Below are 21,469 nucleotides of genomic sequence, written 5' to 3' on the forward strand. Positions count from 1 at the left end.
CTTGCGCACCTGTGCGTCTCTTTCGTTCAGAACGTACGGCGGTAAATTTTGAAACACGGAAGGAAGTTGTTAACCGGATGGAAACGCAAAGTGTTTTCATTAAACTCATGTGAGTTTATCGTGTCTAATTGTTTGTTTGTTTTGTTTTTTTTTTTTTTTTTTTGGGGGGGAGAGGAATCAACGACCTGAAACTATTCGTCTCGTTGTCCATCGTGAGAAGTTTGTCCTCAATTAAAAAATCATTAACATAAATAAAAGCACGAGCACCTTAGTCAGCTTAGAAAATGTTTACTGTACAGGACTAAATGTTTCTGAGCTAATGGTTTTAAACAGCGCAAAGGAGGGCCGAAATTTCCACGGAAAAGATTATAGACACATCATTTCTGCTAATGCAACGCGGACGCAAGTGCACAACGTCTTCATCCTCTACATGTATACGCGAAAGCTTCTTTTCCCGATTGGAGAGAAAGAATGGCCTGCAGCTGAGATGCATTCATTTGACATCAATAGTTCATCAGATATATCCGCCTATAATTACGTATACGCCCTTCCATGCTCGATATATTTAATTAACGCCGCTGATGTTGTCACACACGCAAATACTCTTACACATCGTTTTTCTTCTTTGCTATGCAATGATGCGCTATATAAGTATAAAACAGGTAAAAGAAAGAAAGAAAAAAGAAAGCGTCTTGTTTTGTTATAGCCCGAAAATTGACAGTTTCGGCAACACACACACAGCACACACAATGGCCGGAGAATGTTCCAACTTTGAAAAGTGACTAACGACTTGCCAACTTTCTTGATTAAGTGATGCAGTTCGTGCAGTAGCTACCAAGAAGCGGCTATAACGAAAACAATAGAAGGCGATGTTGTGTCTATATACATTTACTGTCACTCAGCAAATATACACGCACTGTATATATTTACAATAGACGACGCAATCAGTTCGTGATGAATTGGTGTTCCATTACACAAAGAGGAGAGGAGCTCTATTAGTTCCACGTACACGCTGCGCATATATATATCCGACTTCGATGCCCAATTGTACTGAATGACACACAGTGCAGAGGTGAAAAGTCGTGACGAAAACAGGATTTTTGCAACCTGGCATTTGCATACAATCGATCCATTAGATGTGAATTTAAAATTGTATTGGTGAATGTATGCTGTTTTTTTCTTTCCCTCCTTTCTATGCTTATATTTTCACGTGATATGCTCGACCTTGATATTTGATTTTTAAAAAGGTGGTGCGGAATAACGATATCGCTGATAACGAACGTACGTGCGATTGATTTCTTTTAATGAGATGAACGTGCCTCCGATTCATCCGCAATGTTTGCATGTTTCGCATCCAAATGCTGATGTGGCAGTTGGATATATAAAGACGCGGATTTTCGATAGATTGGACCATCATTTTATCGTCTACTTCCAAACCGAATCCACTACGACAAAAATACAAAAATGAAGGTAATTCTTTTGTTTGTTTTTTTGGTTATATTTTAGAAAGTCAAACACAATGCACCGCCATACTTTTTTAACCCATTGCACACGACTGATTGATTACGACACCTTATGTGTGACTGCAATAATTCACCTTTCCCCTATATACATTTTCTCTAACAAAAAACAAAAACAAAAACAAAACAGGTTTTAATGGTCTCCGGTTTGATGGCTGTCACCCTGATCGTTCAAATTCAAGCAACTGGATATGAAGCCAAGCCTTATCCATCATATCCTTCTCCGGGTGATTCTGCGCATTCATCAGATAAATCATCTGAGGAAGTAAGTATTGTCCAACAGTATTTGTTCGGGTCGATTCAAGTGTCACTTTCTAATCCCAGGTTTTGTCCTATTTTTGCTGATTGATTGTTGCTTTTCATTTTGTCTTGCTATATTTATGTCCCTTCTGTATAGCAAACGGGAGAGCCTTATTCGTTTGGTTATCACATCAGAGATGAGCCGTCTTACAATCTGTTTGGTCAGCAGGAAGAGAAAACTGATGGCAAGAAAGTATCGGGTTCCTATTACGTCAATTTGCCAGACGGCCGTCACCAGATGGTCAATTACAAGGACGACGGTTATGGTTATGTCGCTGACGTTAAATACGAAGACATCAAGTACCCCAGTGCTCCGTCCTACGCCAAGTATAAGCGTGAAGTCCAACATAATAACGACGCTCCTTCCTACCCCAGTAGAACCCTTTACTACCCTACCACACCTTCCTATCGTTCTGCTCCAACCTACCCCACGTACAAAGGCGGAGCGACGTACAATCAGGACGCTCCTTCCTACCCGAAAAATGACTAAAATGCAGTGACCGAAATCAACAAAAGAAAAACGTTGGCTTTAGACTAACAATCTGGTTCTTATTCCGGATGTATAAATAAAACGTGTAGTTATAGAAAGCAACAACAACAACAAAAAATACAAATTTTTAAAAGGTTTTTTGTTGGATGTCGATCCTATATCCACCAGGAAAACGATTATGGATGTCCTGCTAGATCCACGTCAAGTGGACGAGCCCCGACAAAAGTTTTGTTGATTCGTCGTATAATAAAATTGCTGCTCTGAAATAGCAGATCGTATATGTAAAGAAAACGTCATGTTATATACACAATCCGCGTGACAAAACGCCGAGGCCCGATGGACGGAATTGTCGACTCGATATGACACCAAGCGACGCTCCCTCCCTTTGGATCAAACTCCTTATAAACATCATCGAAAGGGAAAAATAACAAAATTGCTTGTCTGACATGACTCCAGTCAAAAGTCACATCGCTTGACTTAGTTATTTATCAAAAAGCTCTTTGACTCCTATTTCCGATGGCAGAACCTTCAAAAAGGATAATCGTCTTCGTATAACAGACGATCGCTTGACGTGATCGGTGGATGTAACGATTATCGCTTTGATATGCAACTATGCCTTTAGGCTCGAAAACAGCACGCCATTTATTCATGATGAGTAAATTCATTTTTTTGTTGTGTGTGTCTAAGTTATAGAAAATTGAGAGAAAATCTATTCGTCATTTGTTTTCTCTTTGAAAGGGACGTACACTTTCCAAATGAAACTCTGCTCTCTCTCTCTCTCTCTCTGTGTGTGTGTTGAACAACAGTTTCAATTCTCCTTTTTTCTTGATAAATCTATGCTGTTTTAAATGTGGGGCTGAGCCTAAAGGGAATCGCCGACAACCCCGCCCGTTGACGGCAGATCTCGTTACATGCAACAGAAATAAAGCGCACGAACCGTTTGCCATTGCCGCGCTCTCAAGGCGTGGTCTCACGCGGGAATTGACGTCTGCATTTTCCGTTCAAAAGCGATTCCGTGAATTTCTTCAACATCTTTTCTAAAAGCGACGACAAGAATAATAATTTAGTATTTTTCTAGTCAACATTAGAAGATCGAATGTTTGACCTACATCGATTTTTTATTATACAAATAGCGGCGTGATACCACTCGCTCTCACCTGTCATTCACTTTTTTTTTTATCGACTTTTCCCCGTCGATTGTTGTTTATCATTCAGAAAATGTACGTCCCTTTTTTTGGTTTTGTTTTCATTTTTGCTCCTTTCAAATTTAAAATCCCTTTATTCGTTAAAAAAATGCCACGCCTTTCATCCAGGGGCCAGTCAACTGAATGGACATAATCGACGTCCAGCACACACACTTGTGCTTCTCTCAACAAAATAAAAATAAAATAAAATAAAAATAAAGAAATACCACACCCACGTTTTTTTTTGCACCGTCAAAAGTTTAACAGGGCGTGTCACTCGAACCTATCCCCGCTTCGCCACGGAAAATAAAAATGTTCGTATTCTCTCTCTCTCTTGTATATACATGCCATATAGTAGCCACTCAGTCTTTCACGCTTGTCTGGCTCAATAATGCCAAAGATTTATTCTCGCCATCATTACCGCGTATATGTACATGAACCTCGGCGTTTTCGCTTAGTGAACGGATCAATATATAAACCATCATTCTATAGTACGTGTATATACGTATACGTGTGCTGTGTGTTGCGTTATAATAAGGTTAGAGGTGGATCCCCTCGCGCATCAAGAAGTGGATGGCCCCTACGGGTGGATCGTCCTTATATATATATATCTGTTACAACGGAACGTATAGTCTACAGCGAATTAAAAATAGATTGAACGCACCTGACGCATTTCCCATCAAAACACCTCGGGCATTTTTTATCGACCTGTTTTCCCCATGTCAAAATCACAATAATCGGATTGGATATTTTTCTTAGTTGTTCTTTGATGTGTTGCAGTTTTTTTTCCTGGGATGGGGGGGGGGCGTGGGTGTTGTTGTATCGTCTGCAAGTTTAGCCGAGTTACACGTCATTCACATTCTGGGAAATTCCCTTAAATATTCGAGTATTAGACAGAGGATCTGTGTGTGTGTGTGTAAACATTTCTGCCTATGTTCTTCGGCCAGGATTATTCACGTGATCAGTTTAGATTTATTTATGTGCACAACAAATACTTTCGTGATGCCTTTTGATCTTCCTCGATCTTTTTGTTTAGTTCGAAAAAAAAGGCTTAAAAGGTCAAACTGGAATAGAAATGAAAAGGATAGCCTGTTAGCTGTCTAGCATATACAGTATAAAACATTCGTTTGAAATATTCAAACAATCCCACGCCTTCTTCCGCATCAGCCGGTTGTGTTTCCATCCGAAGGGAAACAGAAGGAGCTCTAACGTAAAATGGATATTTCCAATAAAAGTGGGAGGGGATATTTTTTTTTTTTTATAGAGCAGTAAAAATCCAATCCATTTGCTGTTCGCATCGGATTATCATATCGTTTGAGTCATTGTCTTTTTCTTTTTTTTTACACACAAAAAAACAAAAAAACAAAATTGGACGAATAAAACTAAATAGGCAATGTTGTTTTGGAGGGAAATTGCTATTGTCGTCTGCTCTTCATTTGGTGGTAGACAATTACTTTCTTTTTTTAAACCTCGTGGTGGTGTGCTAAGGTCTGGATGGCTGCAAAATCGGTGCCCCCCCTTCTTTTTCAAACAACAGCAACGTGTCCAGAATGGATTCGTCGAGCTCAACAAAAATAATAGTAAGAATTTTATGATACTTCCTTCACCCCTTGACTGTTTTTTAAAAGATTTTCGCCATCAAAATTGCCTTTCAATTCAAACGACAAGGACAAATCTTTGCTATCGGATTTTGCTGACTCATTTTAGTTGGAAAACGCTCAATCCAGATTTGTCTTGTTCAGTTACAAATTCTTAAACAAAAGAAACAACAAACGACTCGTGTGTTTTTGTTAAACCTACAATGTGTCAAGGGCAAAAAAATCCACGTGGTTTGTTTCTCAAGAAAATTGATAAAGAAAGGGGTGACAGATTTTCGTTACGCGCCATTTTTGTTGTTGATGTCTTCCGACATTCACTTGAGTTCTTGGATCTATTTGTGCGTCAGTTGCCTTCCATTTTGGTTTTCTCATCATTTTCATCGGTGCTTTTTTCTCTCCTTTTTCTTTCCATTTATTTGATTTGATTGCAATTCTTATGCAGCATCTCCTGACGATTGATTCAATTTGCTCCGCCCTGTCGGGTCTTCCTTCCGCACTGGATGCTTGATTATTCTTATTATTTCCTCTTTTTTTTGTTTTTTGTTTTATATTCCCCAATAACCAGGTCTCTCTCTCTCTTTCTATATATCAATATTTCTCTGCTATCTTGACAAGAGTACATCAACAATACGGTTAATGCTATTTCTTTTTCTTTCGTGCGCCCCATGTAATGGAGTGCAATACTAAGCGGTTTGACTTATCGATCGGCCATTTTTGTCATATCACGTCGAAAACTTGTAGACCTCATTATATTTTTCCTTCATATGTTTTTTTTTTTTTGGGGGGGGGGGAGGGCTGAGGCTTTTCAGAGCTTAAAGGAAGACAATGCCGATGGCACATCCAACTGTCTACCGTTTGTTGAATGTTTTTTATTGTCATCTCTGACGAGTTGGAAGGACAAAATTTATTGTTTGAAAAGAAAAGCGGCCATTTTGTTTTTCTGCGCAGGGTCTTGCGGTAGGGCGAACCGGGACGAACAGTTCACCATTAATTCTGTTTTGCCCGATAGTTTGAAAACATATTCGGGTGTACTGTTGTTTTCCTCTATGCCGAGTTGTTTTTACGTCTTAACTTGGATCTTGTCCCATTTCGGGGCTTTTTCTTCCCAAAATCATCAGCATTTTATTTATTATTATAATATATGTACTTTTTTAAACACTTACGAATTTATTCAACAGCAAAAAATATCCACTTTAAAACGTTTCAAAATTCACTTTAATGGACATTGGAAAATTGGATTGATGGTCTTTTGATTTCAAACCGTCACACAAGCTGATGGATCGAGCCCGGGCGGGGGGGAATATTCTTATTATTTCGATTTGAGATTTTTCTCTCGACACCACTCGCCATATGGTGTGAAATCTAATATCGCCTGAGACGGCCTGCTGAAGAGAAATGTAGATCTAATAAAATGAATCATCTTTTTTTTTCATCTGCAATTAGAAAGAAAAAAAAAAGAATGCGGCTTTATTAAATTGGATTCCTTGACACGAGACGCATGCGACTTGACGCCCTCCTGTTTCGCAGTCTAAAACCGTAATTAAACGATGGATTCAAAACTCGTGAAATCAAAGATAATTGTAAGATGTAAGGCGAGCATCCGTTCAGCTTCCAACCTGTCGGGAACGTTCCAACTCGTGCAGCCCCTTGCTCCATTTTCAAATGATATTTATTTCATTATTCTCGATCATTGCGATAACGTTTTCATTTGATTTTTGTTTTTCTATTTGTTTTTAAGCTTACCTGTTTTGCATACGTCTTAAATGGCTTTCTCTCGTTAAAAACCAATTTGCTTTGGGAATTAGAAACTTGTTTTCCATTATTTCGGCTCGCCCATCGCATCGGCTTCTCTTCTCTCGTTTGTAACTATTTTTTTCTTGCCATTATCGATTTAAATTTCCGGCTATGATTTTAGCCATTGCCATTGATCATTAGCTCTCCCGCCGCCCCAAATGTTTTATTTACGAATGACGCTAACGAGCGATTCGCAATTTCATTTATCTTCACCGGACGCGCAATCATCTTTTACGTGTTAATCCTGACGTGCAATCGTCTGGCGGATTTCGGTGTCGCGTTTAAGTAATTGACGATGGATTACGTTCTCATTTATTAACACCATCTTCACTTTCCAATATGATACAAAACACATCGATAGAAACTTTCATCTTCCAACACACAGTCGTTAAATGAGTATAAAGCAATTTTTGGAAGATGGTCCAACATTATTTACACAATTTTTCAGCTTTTGTAAAAGGTAGAAGGGGGTTTGGGGAGGAGGGGCCGGCACATAATCTATGAAAATTGTCGATTGGGAGAGGGCATGTGGTGATAGCAAGTGGCGGAATTGGGCGCCGGCCTGGCTTCTCTCGAACTAGCGCCGTCTGCGGTGCTGCCACCTGGCGATCTGGCCAGACTGAGGTTATCCATGAGGACGCTGAAAGAAGACGACAAGAGGGTCGTGCCCACCAGAATGAGACAGGCGACGATAACGAGCGAAATTTGCGATCCGACGGCCTGACTCTTGTCGTCGCGATGGTTACCACCTCCTCCCGCTCCCGCTCCTCCTCCTTCGATTGACGCGGCCGTTTCGGCGCTCATGCCCGGCAGTAAATTGCCGGCGAATCCCAACGTCATCAGCAGGTTGATGGTCAAATGGAGGCTGCCAAAGAAGCCGAGCTGCGGTTCGAATAAAACTAGGAGGAAGCTGGCCAGACCGACGAAGACGGCCAACAGTCCAGCGCAGACCAGCAGAGGCACTTGAGTCGTATCCGATGAGTTAGAGCAGCCGATGGAAGCGCTTAAATGCCTGCCGGCTATGATTGCGTCGCTTTTGAAGGGCTGCTGGACGGTTGCCGAAGAAGAGGCCGTCTCTTGCTGGGAAACATGGCCGTTGCTTCCGGCTCCCCCGCAACGACACGGGCTGCAGGGCCAGCGTGACGTCACTGTACTGTCGATAGGCGCCGAGCCTCCGCCGACCAGGACGGCCGTTTCCATTTTCTTCGTCTTCTTCATCGTCGCCTGCCGGTCCGGCAACGTTGTCGTTGCAGCAGCAACAACACGACAACGTCATTCGATTGATAATCCTGGCCAGCCGTTCACCGACCACAGACAAGTAAAGCAGGAAAAGCGGAATGCCCAGTAAAGAATAGCCAGTCGTCAAACTCCTGGCCAGCACAGTAGTCGGCGTGTAAAATCCGTATCCTGGAATTGTTTTTTTATTTTTTTTTTTTTGAAAATTTTGATAATAAATCTCATAAGTTGTTGAGCGGAGATAATTTAACGCTAAAAGTCTTGTTAGCCCTCGGCTTTATTTTGATGACACCGCAAAGTCCCGAGAAAATGTTTCTTTTTATTGGATCGTAGCCGAAAAAACAAAAAAAACATGGCGACTTATTGGCTTTTGTGGGGCTGACCGTTGATAGCAAAAAATTAAAAAGGACTAAGTCGCTCTAATACCAATAAGTCGTCATGGATCACATCCCCCCCCCCCCAACCCCCTGCCGTCTGTAGGAGTTTGCTGCGTGTATAGGATCAGTAAGAAAGAAAAAAAAAAAGGACGTAACAAACAAATGAAAGAATAGAAGGACGAACAACGAAAAGCTCTTTCTGATATAAACACACGAACGTGCGAATCGATTCTGACAAAATATCGTTCGGGTGTGAATAACGATGCCCCCCCACCCCTCCCGGAGAAATTTCTTTTCGGATTATTTAGATATACATTTTTATTCTTTCCTTCCGCCAATGTCGGGTGGCTGTTTGTTCTGATACAGTCCGCAGCGTCAAAGAGAAAAAAACAAAACAACAACAACAAAGATAAAGAGCCAATTCAAAAGGGTCGGCAGACGCATGAGATAGACAAATCCACTCTAGTAGATACAGTTCCCGATTTCTCCTTTTTACTGAAAGCAAATCCCCAACGGGGATTTTGATACATTGACGCCAATGCGGGGTCCGATCCATCTCACAGCCGCTAGGCACGTTAGCAATGCACCATCGATTTCTATTTGATTTGCTTACGTTCAGTATAGCCGAAGGATTTTTTTTTTTTGCACCCTGGACGAACGAAATCTCGGACGCAAGTTGAATACGAAAATTGCAGTCGGGCGATTTTAAAAAAATGAATCCGGAAGCAAAAGGAAATCAATAAAAAAAAAGAGAATTGAAGAATTTTTTTACCGATGGTAGTGATGAGCGTCAGAGCGTAGAGCAGGGACATGGGAAGGTCCACGTTTGCCGGAAGGAATAGCGTTCTTCCAGCATGATTTGCCGCAAGGTGCGCACTATTTGATCCTGGTAATGCCGCATTTCGACCCTGGCCAAATGCGTCCAATTGTCCCTGTACAGGATATTCAAATCCTCTGTGATGGACCACAGCCGATCGACCGTCGCCATTGTTTTGTCCTAGCAGACGAGCGTCAGGATCGGCGTGGTGGTGGTGTCCAGGGCGGACGTGTCCAGTCGTCTGGGCTCTCGAATGATCGGATGACGCCATCGTTTCGTGATTGCCCAGCACCATGAACATGACGGCTCCCGTTATCAGGTAGACGAATAATAGGAGCGACACGCCCAGCGCAGACGTCAGCCACGTGCAGCCGGTTGTCCAGCAACGGGTGCAGCAACTGCATGGCTGTTGCGTCGATCGACCCGATCGCAAGTGTTGAGCATCCGACGACGAGTCGCCGGCCACGACGTTCCATTGATTATGATTGAGCCCCGTCGCACCTGTTTGGCCTGCGCTGTTGTCAATCTCGAAATCGGAACTCATTTCGGCTGCGGCCCAATCATCCGCCCAGCATCTTCTGCAGAAAATCGGCCTTTAATTTGGAGACAAAAAATCGATTACCCCGCCCCCTTCCTTCCCCCTTATTTTCCTATTGAAATTGAACGTTAGAATTGTGTGTGTGTGTGTGTGTAGTATGTCGTTAAATGGATTGTCAGTCACAGACGTTGAATCCGCGACGATAACAAACAACACAAACTTGTCACTGTCTGAACATCCGGCAAGATCCCCCGTCCCTATTTTGTTGTTGTTGTTGTTGTTGTTGTCTGTTCCGCAAACATCCGCGCAATCATTGAAATGGAAAGCTCTAGGCTATTCGTATGCGCAAAGTGGCGCTCAGAGATAACCCAATTATCTAAAGTGACGTGCGCAAGTGAGTCGTTGTTGAGTAGCCCCAGCTATGCACCTCGCCACTATACAATCTACGAATGCACGTGAAAACCTATTGAGCATTTGTGGGTTGAAGAAGAACGATCCGGGCAACAGTTCCGCTGGATCGAGTTACATACGATGTAACACATCAAGGACGCATGATAGAAAAAAAAAAGAGCGATGATCATCGATACGAATTGACGAGCGGCATCATCGCTGTGTAGGCGACAGTTTCACGATGGTGGCGCATCATCAGCACGATCGATATTTTTTTCTTTTTCTACCGGATTGTGCGGATGGCCGTTATGCTGACTCCGCAAATCCTGTAGAAATGGACTTGTATCTGTAAATATTCGGGGGTAGGGGGCGGGGGCAAAATTCATTTTGAATGTGTTGAAATTGTTATTTGATTGAAATGGCAGCGTAGCAGGTGCTGCAAAGGCGCTCTATTCAAAATAGAAACGTGCGTCTAAAACGTCAACAAATCATTATTCATGTTTTTTTGTTTGTGTTTTGTAGACGCGTTGCGGACGTATACAATGAGACTCTTGATTTATCCACGTCATTAATCCTCTCTTCAATGAACGAAAGAAAAGGCACGTTGAAAAATCAAATTATTATTATTATTCATTTTTCGGGTCGTGTGTCGTTCATTAGGCGATTTGTCAGCCACGGCAAACACGGGCAAATGTAATAAAAAGCTCTTCCCCTGCGGCTATTTTATCGACTTGAGCCGCGATATAGACACATCCTCCCTAGCCCTTTTTTTTTTCCTTTTTTCTTTTTCTTTTTCTTTTGATTGATTGTGGAATTATTGCAGTGAGTACATATGCGTCACATAAGACTCTTACCAGCATATAGATTAAGGCAAATGATGAATAGCGAAAGAGAGGAATGTATAGAAATGCGCCCCACCCTCTTCCCATCCCTTTATTTTTATTTTTATTACTACAGTCAGCCGAAAAAGGCTATATATCTAAAGGAAAAATTCAAAGCCAAGAAAAAAAAAAGAAAAAGACCACTCACATACTAAAAACTTATATATTAGCATGTGTTATATATATATATATCGGATATATATTAGATTGTGCTCGCTTGTGTCGAGCGTCATGTTGCCTTTGAAATAAAACTTCTGCTCCTTTCTTCTTCATACGTGTTTAACGATGCGAAACGTTGATGCCTCAATCATTTGCGGCCGTTTTCTCTCCCCCCCCCCCTTTTTTTTATTTTATGTGAATAGTTCTGGACCGGACCCCGAGAATCAGCCGGAAGGAAAGCTATATGTAACAGACTGGTCGCTCTTTTTCTTTCCTTTTTTATTCGGCGATCGGCAACATTTATCCGGCCGTATTTAACCTTTTGTTGTGTGTGTAGATGCGCACGTATTAATGCATCAAATATTGTTATATATAGTACTATACTCTATCGGAATATAGAGCAGTAAATAATTTTTGCATTTGGGATCTAGTTTTCGCCGAAATTTGTTTTGCGCGATACTTAAAGACATTGCGGTGGGGTGAGGGGGGGATAAGGAGGAGCATTTTTGAATTGCCTAACCGCTGAATAATTGAGCGATTTTGTTGAACATTTGACACGCTGTTTTTGTTTTCTACGTGAAGAATGTTGTCGTAAATCGTTTTGCGCTTCTGTTAAAAGCTCACATATTACCGTTCTAACCGTAAAGAAGGATCAGCTTATCTGTCGGGAAAATGTGACGATAGATGACGCGCAAAGAGCAGTTCAATCACGACATAATCTTTCGAGCATAATAGCGCTGCTTTGGTTAGTCACCATCCCCCCCCCCCACAAATTTACATATCCTTAAATATTCTCCTACCACATCCACGTTATTTTTTATTATTTTTTTTTTTTCAATTGCAGAAAGGGGAAAAAAGAAAACAGTTGCGTAAAGATTTCCATAGGGTAGAAAGCCGTTTATGTTCAGAAGAGAAAAAAAAAGATGGCGGAAGCAGATGTTTGCCAAGCAAAGAAAAAAAAAAGATAAATAGCGTAAACTATAAAGATAAAGAAAAAGAAAAGATATCTAAAAATACAGTATGGACTACGCCAATGTAGAATCAAAGTGAAATAAATCAATAATCAACAGCAGCGGGATAACAAGTGCTCAGGAAGTGGAAGGAAACCTTTTTTTTTTTACGAGCCATTTCATTTAATAGTTGGGCGCGCAACCATCTTCAAATAACATCAACAACAAAAAAGAAGCATTTATTATTTTTTTCTTGTATATTTTTGGGTCGCATCCGTCACCGGTTGACGAAACCGGTTCCCTTTCCGCTCCTGTGTACGTGCAACGCTGGAAAAAAACAAAAGCGAAACTATAGAGGAAATGTATCGGAAACTGAGCGCAATAACGGAACTAGGCAATATATTTTTTCTCTCTCTCCCTAGGACTCGTCTTCAGCGATCTTTTGATGAAAGGGCAACGATTGTTGAAGAAATAAAATCATTGCCCGCCACTGAGTGGCGCTAGGATACGCCATTTCGTTTCCTTTCCCATTTTCGATGCGTTTGCTCTCGCGACTTGCTCATAATTAATTGACATCATAGCTCACTTGATGTTTGTTTGTTTTTTTAAATATTGAAACTAAAGAATAGACGGGGGGGGGGAGGATCAGCTTCTCGCTGTCCAAGGCTCTAAGACTCTAAGCTATTATTTGAAATGCATGTGATACTTATTGAATGAAACACAAGCGAAGGCCTACATTCGAGCTGTTGTTTGGTTTCTCTCTTGTAATGTAGAGGGAGAAACAGGGCACTCCAATTGCCTTTTGTTCTTGTTATTCCGATTGTTATTGAACGAAGCCTACAGAACAGTTGCCCATTGTCCAATAGAGGCTCTTCGGAATCCCGCGCACGCAGAATCAGTCGGAAAAAGAAGGAAGAAAACAAAATCGATACGGTGTATAACGTAAGCATTACGGGCGCAATTTTTTAATAATGTAACATAAAAGGCAAGCCATTTTTCTATCGTATAGATATAGATATATTTGTGTATAGCCTACTGACTTGAACTATGGAAAAAGTTTGTCATGTCAATCCATCACGGGGCTGCTTATTGGCTAAAACTCTGAACCAACAAAATCAAAACGAAATTGCGAACTCGAGAAAACAACGAGGAAACGATGGTTTGCTAGCGCACACATACACACACACACATAAGGGGGAATATAAGTCAGGTGTTGAATTCTCTTCCTTTTTTTTTTCTTTGTATTTTTGACTTTGTTCAATCTATGAAAAGAAGAACTTTCCAATTTTTTGGCGCAAAACATAACAAGCTCCCGCCAGCGAATTTATTTGATTTTTTGTTGGTCTCTTGACTCGGGAAATCTCTTTGTGCGCTTATTAAAATTCTTAACATTAAAAGATTTTATTTTATTTTATTTTATTCAAATATTCACTTTTTTCCTATTTGATCGAAGCGGGATTTCGTGAAATGCGGGACTTTTCTCTCAAATCTCGTGAAAATCCTTCTAAAGTCTTAAGCATCAACAGCTCTAAGAAGGGTGTAGGAGGATGTCCCTTGAGATGTACCTCTTCTTCCTAACACACACACACACACGCAAATATTGCGACGATTATTTATACTGGCGGTTTGGCAGTCACGCGTTCGCAAATAGCCCATAGACTTCTCTATGCACTGCCAACATCGTCCCTCCCCCATCATCAATCCCTCTATGCGTCTAGTGGTTTTAACGCTCCCATATAAAAAAAAACTGCATAGTTTTATAGTCAATCGATTACGCAGTTGAGACTTTTCATTAGATATGGGTACATGTCTGGCCATGTTTTTACGACCCGCCATTGAGTTAATAAAGATATCATCATTGCCGCTTCAGTATGGTTGCCGTTGTATTTCTATTGACCCCAATGGTCGACTGCAAACACAAGGAGCTACCCTGTCGTCGGCCTGATTGGATTTATTACACACGCACGTGTGTGTGGGTGTTGGCATGTTATTTTAGAGTCTATCTGTTGAGACTGCTGCTCGTCTCGTTATTTGTCTACAATTAGAAATAACACCAAAGTTTGTCAATTGTCTTGGCCTGGGGCCGCGTGTCGACGTAAACTTTAATGTCTCTGCACTTCTTTTATTTCCCCCTGTTTGGACTTGATTTCGAAAAGAAAAAGAAAATCAGAGACAAATTGGCTAGACATCATTGAATTATCGATTTGTACATCGAAATAAAATCCTATAGATGTATCAATTGAAAACGGATGCAGAGGATTTTCTCTTTCTTGCCGTTCCCCCTTTTTGTATATGTGTGTGTGTGTGTATATCGCCTAAAGCTTCTTTTCTCACGAAAAGTGCAAGACATGTAAGCTGCGTGAATTCAATACATTGACAGAGTGTGTACATCGATTGCGGCTGTACATGGCGAGAGAGCTTAAGTATGGCCGAATTGAAAAAGAGAAAAGAAAAAGCGTTTCTCTTTCGATACGTACAGACTTTGGGTCTGCACACATACGCAAAAAGAGAATAGCGCCATTTCACGAGCTATTCAAATGTCTAGTCGGATAACATTTAAACATTTTTTTTAAATTAAATTAAATTTAATTAAAAAGAATTCTAATAATTTGTCGTGGAAATGTTGAGTTTACCTCTACGGAAAGGATGACGTGACGGTTTCTTCTTTTTCGCATTCCCGACACTGAGATTAAAGATTACATCAATAGGGATGAAGAAATTAGTTAGAATTAGCTCATCAAAAGAAGGAATCCCGTCAGCACAAAAGCCTTTGGCAATTTTTCACAGTTTTTTGTTGTTGTTTGGTTTTGTTTCACAATAAAAGAATGAGAGTGAAATGTCTTTTTAAGATCGAAAATGAATGAAACAATTTTTTCACTTTTTTTTTTCAGGGAAAAACGGAAGTCAGATGACAACACGGATGTGAAAAAGGAGATAACAAAACAAAAAAGAAAACGGATGTCGTCGACTTTGGTTTGGCGATCCGGTCATAACTGAAGCCCGAGAATGTTTTACTTTGCACCTAATACGGCGGAGGGCGAATTCGTCGGGTGGCGCGTTTGCGCCGTTTGCCCCTCCGCTGATAATCCCAAGTGTCAACTGTGATAGTCCCAGGTACAAACTAAAGTTATTGTTTTTCTTTTGTTTAATTCAATCTCCTCTTTTTTTATTGATGTAATTTCGGACATTTTTTTCATCGAATGATGGAACATTTCAAAAAGGAACACAATCAAAAGATGGCACAAAAGAAAAAAAGGGTAAAGAAGGAAAAATGACAATAATTTTAGAATTAAAAAATGAAATAAATTTGTGTTATTCTTCGCCAGGTTTAATGCAGCCGAGAAGTTGGCCGAGTTTACGTACTTTGGCGATGACTTCCTCCTGCATCAGATTGAAACACATGGCGATGAGAACATGCCAGTGCCAATGATGATTGTACATGGGCAAAAAATGAGCGACAGTTCAACGCCGGACGAGCTGTTTATCTTGTCGCCGGGCACCAAGTCTCGAAGCCCGTCGTGCTCAAACTGATGAAACAGAAATAGGAGCCGTCCAGGTAGTCCCAATCGGTTTCCCATTGCTGGAACAGGACCGCGCCGCCGACCATGTAACTCACCATCACCCGTCAGCGAGATAGTGATGGGCACGGTGGCCGTCTGATAGTCCCGGCTGAGGGTGCTGGCTGATGAGCTGGATGGACGGAAACGACGTGATGGATAGCGTCGTAAGGCGCACCTGGCTGCAATTCGATGTCGTAATCAGCGCCACCTATTCGCCCGCTGATGGATAGACGCGGCGGGGATCGTATTGCTGTTGTTGCTGGATTAAATCTTGCCGGGCGGGTCCCGATCGTTGGCTAATCCACCGCCTGGCTCCGCGCTGGGCGCCGTGATGGACAGACCGACTGAAACAGGTGCACTTGCACAGGTTGACGTAACCCCATCGGAAACACGTGGCCAGGAAATCGCCCATGTTTGAGGACGTAGAGCAGGAACAGCGGCATGCCCACCATTGCGTAAACGATCGTCACCATTTTGCCCATCACAGTCCGCGGGCAACATTGCCGTAACCCTAACCGTTTTTTTTTCAATACAAAGACAAACAATTGACCAATTAATTCATTTGTCTTTTCTTAGCTCAATAGCCGTATTGTTTCTTTCGTTGGAGCAGGAATTTATTCCTACCCCAGCCGAAGGCAATCAGAACTGCGTGTCCGTGCTTATTGTATACACACTGTATGTGTGCGATGTTTTAAACATAGCGTGTGTATAGTGAGAAGAAACAAAAATGTTAAGCGTCACCGCAAAAATCCTACCGACACGCCAGAACACTCCGTTCCCTTTCGTTTGTTTTGCTTTTTCTTTCGGCGTCAAAGAGAGAGTGAGAAAAATCGTGTGCGCTGAATTTCGCTCTGCTGCCTCTCTCTGCCAGACGATAAATTGATTGTCACTCGGAACCGGGACGGTTTCTCTCAACCCGCACACTTGCACGGTTTTCTGATTGCTAGCCCCACGAAGAAAGAAAAAAAAAAACAGTCTCAGCTGTCTTTCCTTCTTCTTTTTCCCTTGGTTTCAAAGTCACCCAGCACAGGACGTTGTGCGTGACGTGTGAAGTGTAACACTTACTTACTCTTTTTTGTAGGAAGGGTTGGACATGTTGTTGGGGAGGAAGGCAGGCCCAAGAGAAACTACGGAACATCTAGAACAGTGCAAAAAAATTTGGGCTGATTGGACGGTGAAGCTTCCCACCACCGTCGGACAGGTGTTCAGTAGCCACTAACACCAAAAGCGTAAATATCAGGTTCGAAGTATTATGTGGTTTTTCGGGTCGTGTTGAGCTGACCGCAAATTGTTTGTGTTGTGTTGAAGAAAAAAAAGAAAAAGAAAAGGCATTATACCTAGTGACCTGCGTTTCTGTCGGCACATTTGGCTTGTTATGGATCCAGCAGCAAGGCGTGCGACGAACAAAATCGATGGTTTGTGTCATTTTCTTTTTTAAGGGCCGCAGGCTATTTGAAATTATGGCGTAAAGACTGCAGCAAAATTGACTATCACGCACTACTAGTCTTGACGCACTTTGATGTGCCTCATTGATAATGATAAGCCATTGATCGTGTATCATCAAAGGTCGATTGAATAGCTATTGGCTGAACTGACAAGTCTATTGTCGACGGCGGGGACTCTACTTTTGAAAAATGTTGGCGTTTCATTTATCCGGTTTTTTTATCTCCGTGTTGCACGTTCGTGTCAGAAGCCGCCAGAAAGACAGTTACCGTATTCCACAAGTCTTGAACGTCAAGACAGGCGTGACCCCATAGAGGATCAAGGATCATCCGTATCGCCCTTTTTGTGTCATCACACACACACGAAAAAGCGGCAAAGGAATTTCTCGAAATCCTATCTACTCTGTATCGAATGGCATTTTTTTTTTTTTAACAAAAAAGAAAATAATCAGGAGTTTGCTTTCATCTAGTTGGAAGCTACTGTAAGAGTCCTCGTCTGTCCATCAGATGAGTCATAGGTCTCGCAAGTATCAGATGCAAAAAAAAAAAATAAAAATTATGTGAAATGTCATTCGTCATCGCTAATTCTTTTTTGTTTTGTTTTATTTAACGCCGCGACAACATTTTCTGGCAACATTTTCCTGATACATTCACTCGTTTTCTTGTTTGGTTTGTTTGATCAAGTTCAACTATTCGATAACTCTTTCCCAAATGTTTCTGTTGCCCAATCGACCGTGTGAAATTTTCTACGTCGACTTCTATTAATAACTAACGAGGGACGCATTTACACGGTAGAGTGGTTGCTATACAGAAGTGTCAAAAGGAAGCCCCGTGGTAAACAACTCGATCGTGGACGAACTTCCTGGTAGACAAAGTTCGTCCATTTGCCACCGCCTACAACAGGCACGCTGGAAACCATTTCTAACGACACTTGTACAGTCTGACTAGCTTTCGTTTCAACACCAACAATACGACACTTTCTTGTTATCCAATTGGACCTGATTGAGATCCTTGACATTTCAAGCTCGTTGGTTCTTCTTTTAACAAGCACTGGCCGGCTTCATCAACCAATGAACTGGATCGAGCCTCATAAGAGCCAAACGCATTTTAGTTTTGTTTTTGTTTGTTTCGGTTGGGTGTGGCTTCGTAGACTCTGGAATCTGTTTTGATGAATCAGCTGTTTAATATTTAACATAACAAAATCAAAAGGGTTTCGTGTAGCGCGTGTTGAACGGATGACTTAGCTGACCTCTCTGTCTCAACGGTTCAAATCATCTCTGGAAAAATTGGCGACAGTCAGCATAACACGACTGTTGTTTATCGATCTACCCAAAGGAAACCCGAGGAAACCTTGGGTGACAAAAGAAGGGAGAAACAAAAAATGTACGGCCATGAAAAGTGTTCAGTAAAGAGCCCCGTGTGGTGCTCCAATCGGTTAAGCTATCGTTATCGTGTTGCGAAAAGAATTCGTTTTTATTTACCGATGGATTGTGATGACTGTGAGACAGTAGAGAGGAAGAAACCGAAAAGGACCAAGCGCCCGTTGTTGCAGCGTATCCGCCAGCATCTGGCAGCCGTTCTGTTGGGATCGCGTTTAGTTGACCGTAATTTTTTGCCGTCATAGCCTTCGCGTGAATTGAACTATTTTGCCGGTTTGGCTACCGCCGAATGGATACCGATTCGTTTGATCGCTCAGTACAGAACGTTCGGTGGTGCGTGATGTTCCTGTAATTCTGAATGGCTTGTACGCGGACGCGCCATCCTCATGCTGTTTCGGTCTCTGGTCGGTGGCCGCGAAAGCGAACGCTCCCATGATGATGTAACCGACGACCAGTCCACCGTGCCCCCACGTGACCAGGCAGGGCACGTCAATTACGACGATTGCCTCAACCCGCCAAAAAATATGATCGGGATCAGGACCGGCAGGTGGCGGTAGCCCCTTCTCAGCGCGGTCGGTGATGGTATCACGTGAGCAGTCCCTGTCCCTCATATAGACATGGATCTGATGGTGACCTCATTTTCCGACATATCTCCTTTATTTGTTTCCTCTTTTTCCAACGTGATGTCAATTTTTTTATTTTGTTGTTTTTGTTTGTTTTGTTTTTTTGAAATCAGGAATTTTCCCTTGCCTTTTCTTTTTCTTCTCACTGCCACCATATCAGCATTGCTAAATGATGCATTGTGTGAAATCGACGCGGTGCCGACCACGGCATTTCCTGAGAATCAGCGGCGGATGTTTATACGACATTTGGAAGCGATCCTTACCTGTTTACCTTTGCCCAATCAGGACGCGGTTGAGAAGAGTCTTTCTTTTACCAGCGCCGCCGTTCTCGTAAGTTTGTTGTTTGATGTTTCAGGAGTTTTGTGTATTGTTATTTATTTTTATTGTTTTTTTCTCCTCTTTCTTTCATTTGTTATTTGCGTTTGCGAGTTAGGCGGCAATCCAACATATCGTTGCATCAATTCAGTGCCGGATCAAATCGCATTGATTGTTTGTTCAATTTGTTTTGTTTTTGTTTTGTTTTTGTAGATTTGCGTCAGTGACCAAAATAGGTCGACAGATGTATTGATTTAAAAAAGAGAATAGGAAAAATGTTTTAATTTATTATCATTTTTGCCAGGAGCGCCCTATATTTATAAAGATAGCAGCCAATAGAATTCGAGTTACAAATTTCTGAAAGATTCTCACGATTTCGCATTTTCTACCAATGAAACGCCAGTTTGACTGATGATTCAAAATCAAATGTACTCACTCCCCCTCCCGTCTCCCCCCCTTTTTTCTTTTCTTACTGTTTGATTTATTTGATGGATTCGCTGGTTCAGACGAAGACGTCCGCATCGTCCGCCTTGTCCTCCTTTTATTTCATTTTTTCATTTTCTGGAAATACGAAAAACCGCGCCAATGGAATATTTGTATGTGCCGTTTACATTCAGGAGAAACGAAAATATAAAAAAAAGGACAGCCAACAGAAGAAGAATAGCCCCCTTTTTCCTTCTCGTTAATCTACGTGTGACTGTGTTTTCTCGTTCAAATATTATTTTCTTTTTTTTCCTTCCTTCTTTCTTTTCAAACGGGCGAACTCGTATTGACCTTAGAACGCCATCACGCGACGCCAGCTGGATCGATGCCTTATCGCTTGTTGCGAGTCGCTGAAGGCTGAAGACCAGTTACACAACTACTGTGCGACTCTGCATTGCCAAGTGTCGCTGCTGCCATCCTCTTTTGACTACTCATTTCACCAGCATGTACGAACATTAATCGTGACGACTATCGCGGTCGTCCAGCGCAGCTGAAGCCGTCAGGTGAAGCTAACGTATTCATAATGACGTCAACGTCGATTGGGACTACCAACTCGTTTGGCTTTTCTCGTTGTATTATTGGCAAACGCTCCTTTTCCGTTGGCCACCGCGATTTCCGTTCACTTTAATGCGTTTGGTCTATATGTAGAACACTGGCTATGAGCAAGTAACCCAGGAAAGGGTTAGAAGTTTGTTTTCTTTTCTTTCTCTCTCTCTCTCTCTTTTTCTTTCTATCTGTGCATGTTGCAAGTCTTTTGAAAGCTCAACTTTTATGGCTTGCGTAACAGTGTCTATACATGTAAAAGTTAGACAAGAGCAGACAGTTGGTGGATGAGGTTTATTCTCTCATCTTTATTCAGAACGAAACCAAAGGGCGGGGAGGGGAGATAATAGCGCTCAAACGCCAAATATCGAGGCATTTTCGTCAATCATTCGTAATGCGCATACATAGTACACGTGTACCATTTCCGTGTAGCTTAAATTCTGTACATCTAGACGTGCAGTGCGCCCATAAAGAAAAGTGAAAGACTGGAACTAAAAAGACTTTGCAAAGAAGACAGAATGGTGGACGGAAATTTTTTTCTTTGCTGTTGTGCCGAGCAGGCCAAACAAAACTGTTCAAATGTTTTGTTTTTTTTTTTCAAAGAAGAACAGGAGGCAGTTGCAATCAGTTTGCGCTTGGCCAAAACATCCCAACTTAGTTTACAGCATACCATAGAAACCACACAAAATGATGGCTGTTCATCTATGAAGTTATGATTGAACTAAACTACAAAATTTACCTCCACTAAATCAAACAAAAAAAAGTCATAATAAAAACATAAAACAAAGAAACAGGATAAAAGGGATCATGTTTCTGATACCAGAGGAAGACGATGGACGTGAGTTGTGAATCGAAAGATTCCTCAATGGATGCTCGTTGTTGAAACAGAA

The 21,469-nt window shown here is 41.7% G+C and overlaps 2 protein-coding genes and 1 pseudogene across 2 annotated transcripts; 1 reads left to right on the top strand and 2 right to left on the bottom strand.

The window, feature by feature from the left end:
• Nucleotides 1-1,312: 1,312 nt before the first annotated feature.
• On the top strand, nt 1,313-2,447 carry LOC116931569. Its single transcript, XM_032939166.2, has 3 exons — nt 1,313-1,470; nt 1,651-1,785; nt 1,918-2,447. The coding sequence occupies exons 1-3, from the start codon at nt 1,465-1,467 to the stop codon at nt 2,308-2,310; spliced, it is 534 nt and encodes a 177-aa protein (XP_032795057.2). The 5' UTR covers nt 1,313-1,464; the 3' UTR covers nt 2,311-2,447.
• A 5,421-nt stretch (nt 2,448-7,868) lies between these two features.
• LOC123467037 lies at nt 7,869-10,071 on the bottom strand. Its single transcript, XM_045167102.1, has 2 exons — nt 9,272-10,071; nt 7,869-8,293 (listed from the first exon to the last, which is right to left on the bottom strand). The coding sequence occupies exons 1-2, from the start codon at nt 9,858-9,860 to the stop codon at nt 7,869-7,871; spliced, it is 1,014 nt and encodes a 337-aa protein (XP_045023037.1). The 5' UTR covers nt 9,861-10,071.
• Nucleotides 10,072-15,429: 5,358 nt separating this feature from the next.
• Nucleotides 15,430-19,226, bottom strand: LOC123467053 (annotated as a pseudogene).
• Between the last annotated feature and the right edge of the window lie 2,243 nt (nt 19,227-21,469).

The sequence above is a fragment of the Daphnia magna genome, unplaced genomic scaffold, assembly GCF_020631705.1.
Source record: "Daphnia magna isolate NIES unplaced genomic scaffold, ASM2063170v1.1 Dm_contigs139, whole genome shotgun sequence".
NCBI classification, from domain to species: Eukaryota; Metazoa; Arthropoda; class Branchiopoda; order Diplostraca; family Daphniidae; genus Daphnia; species Daphnia magna.

Excerpts from the sequence above, each read along its gene's own strand:
- LOC116931569 (XM_032939166.2), top strand. Across the intron at positions 1,786-1,917 it reads CAGATAAATCATCTGAGGAA|CAAACGGGAGAGCCTTATTC; the intron begins GTAAGTATTGTC and ends CCTTCTGTATAG.
- LOC123467037 (XM_045167102.1), bottom strand. The coding sequence starts at position 9,860 with ATGAGTTCCGATTTCGAGATTGACAACAGCGCAGGCCAAACAGGTGCG. Across the intron at positions 8,294-9,271 it reads GACGCTCATCACTACCATCG|GATACGGATTTTACACGCCG; the intron begins GTAAAAAAATTC and ends AAACAATTCCAG.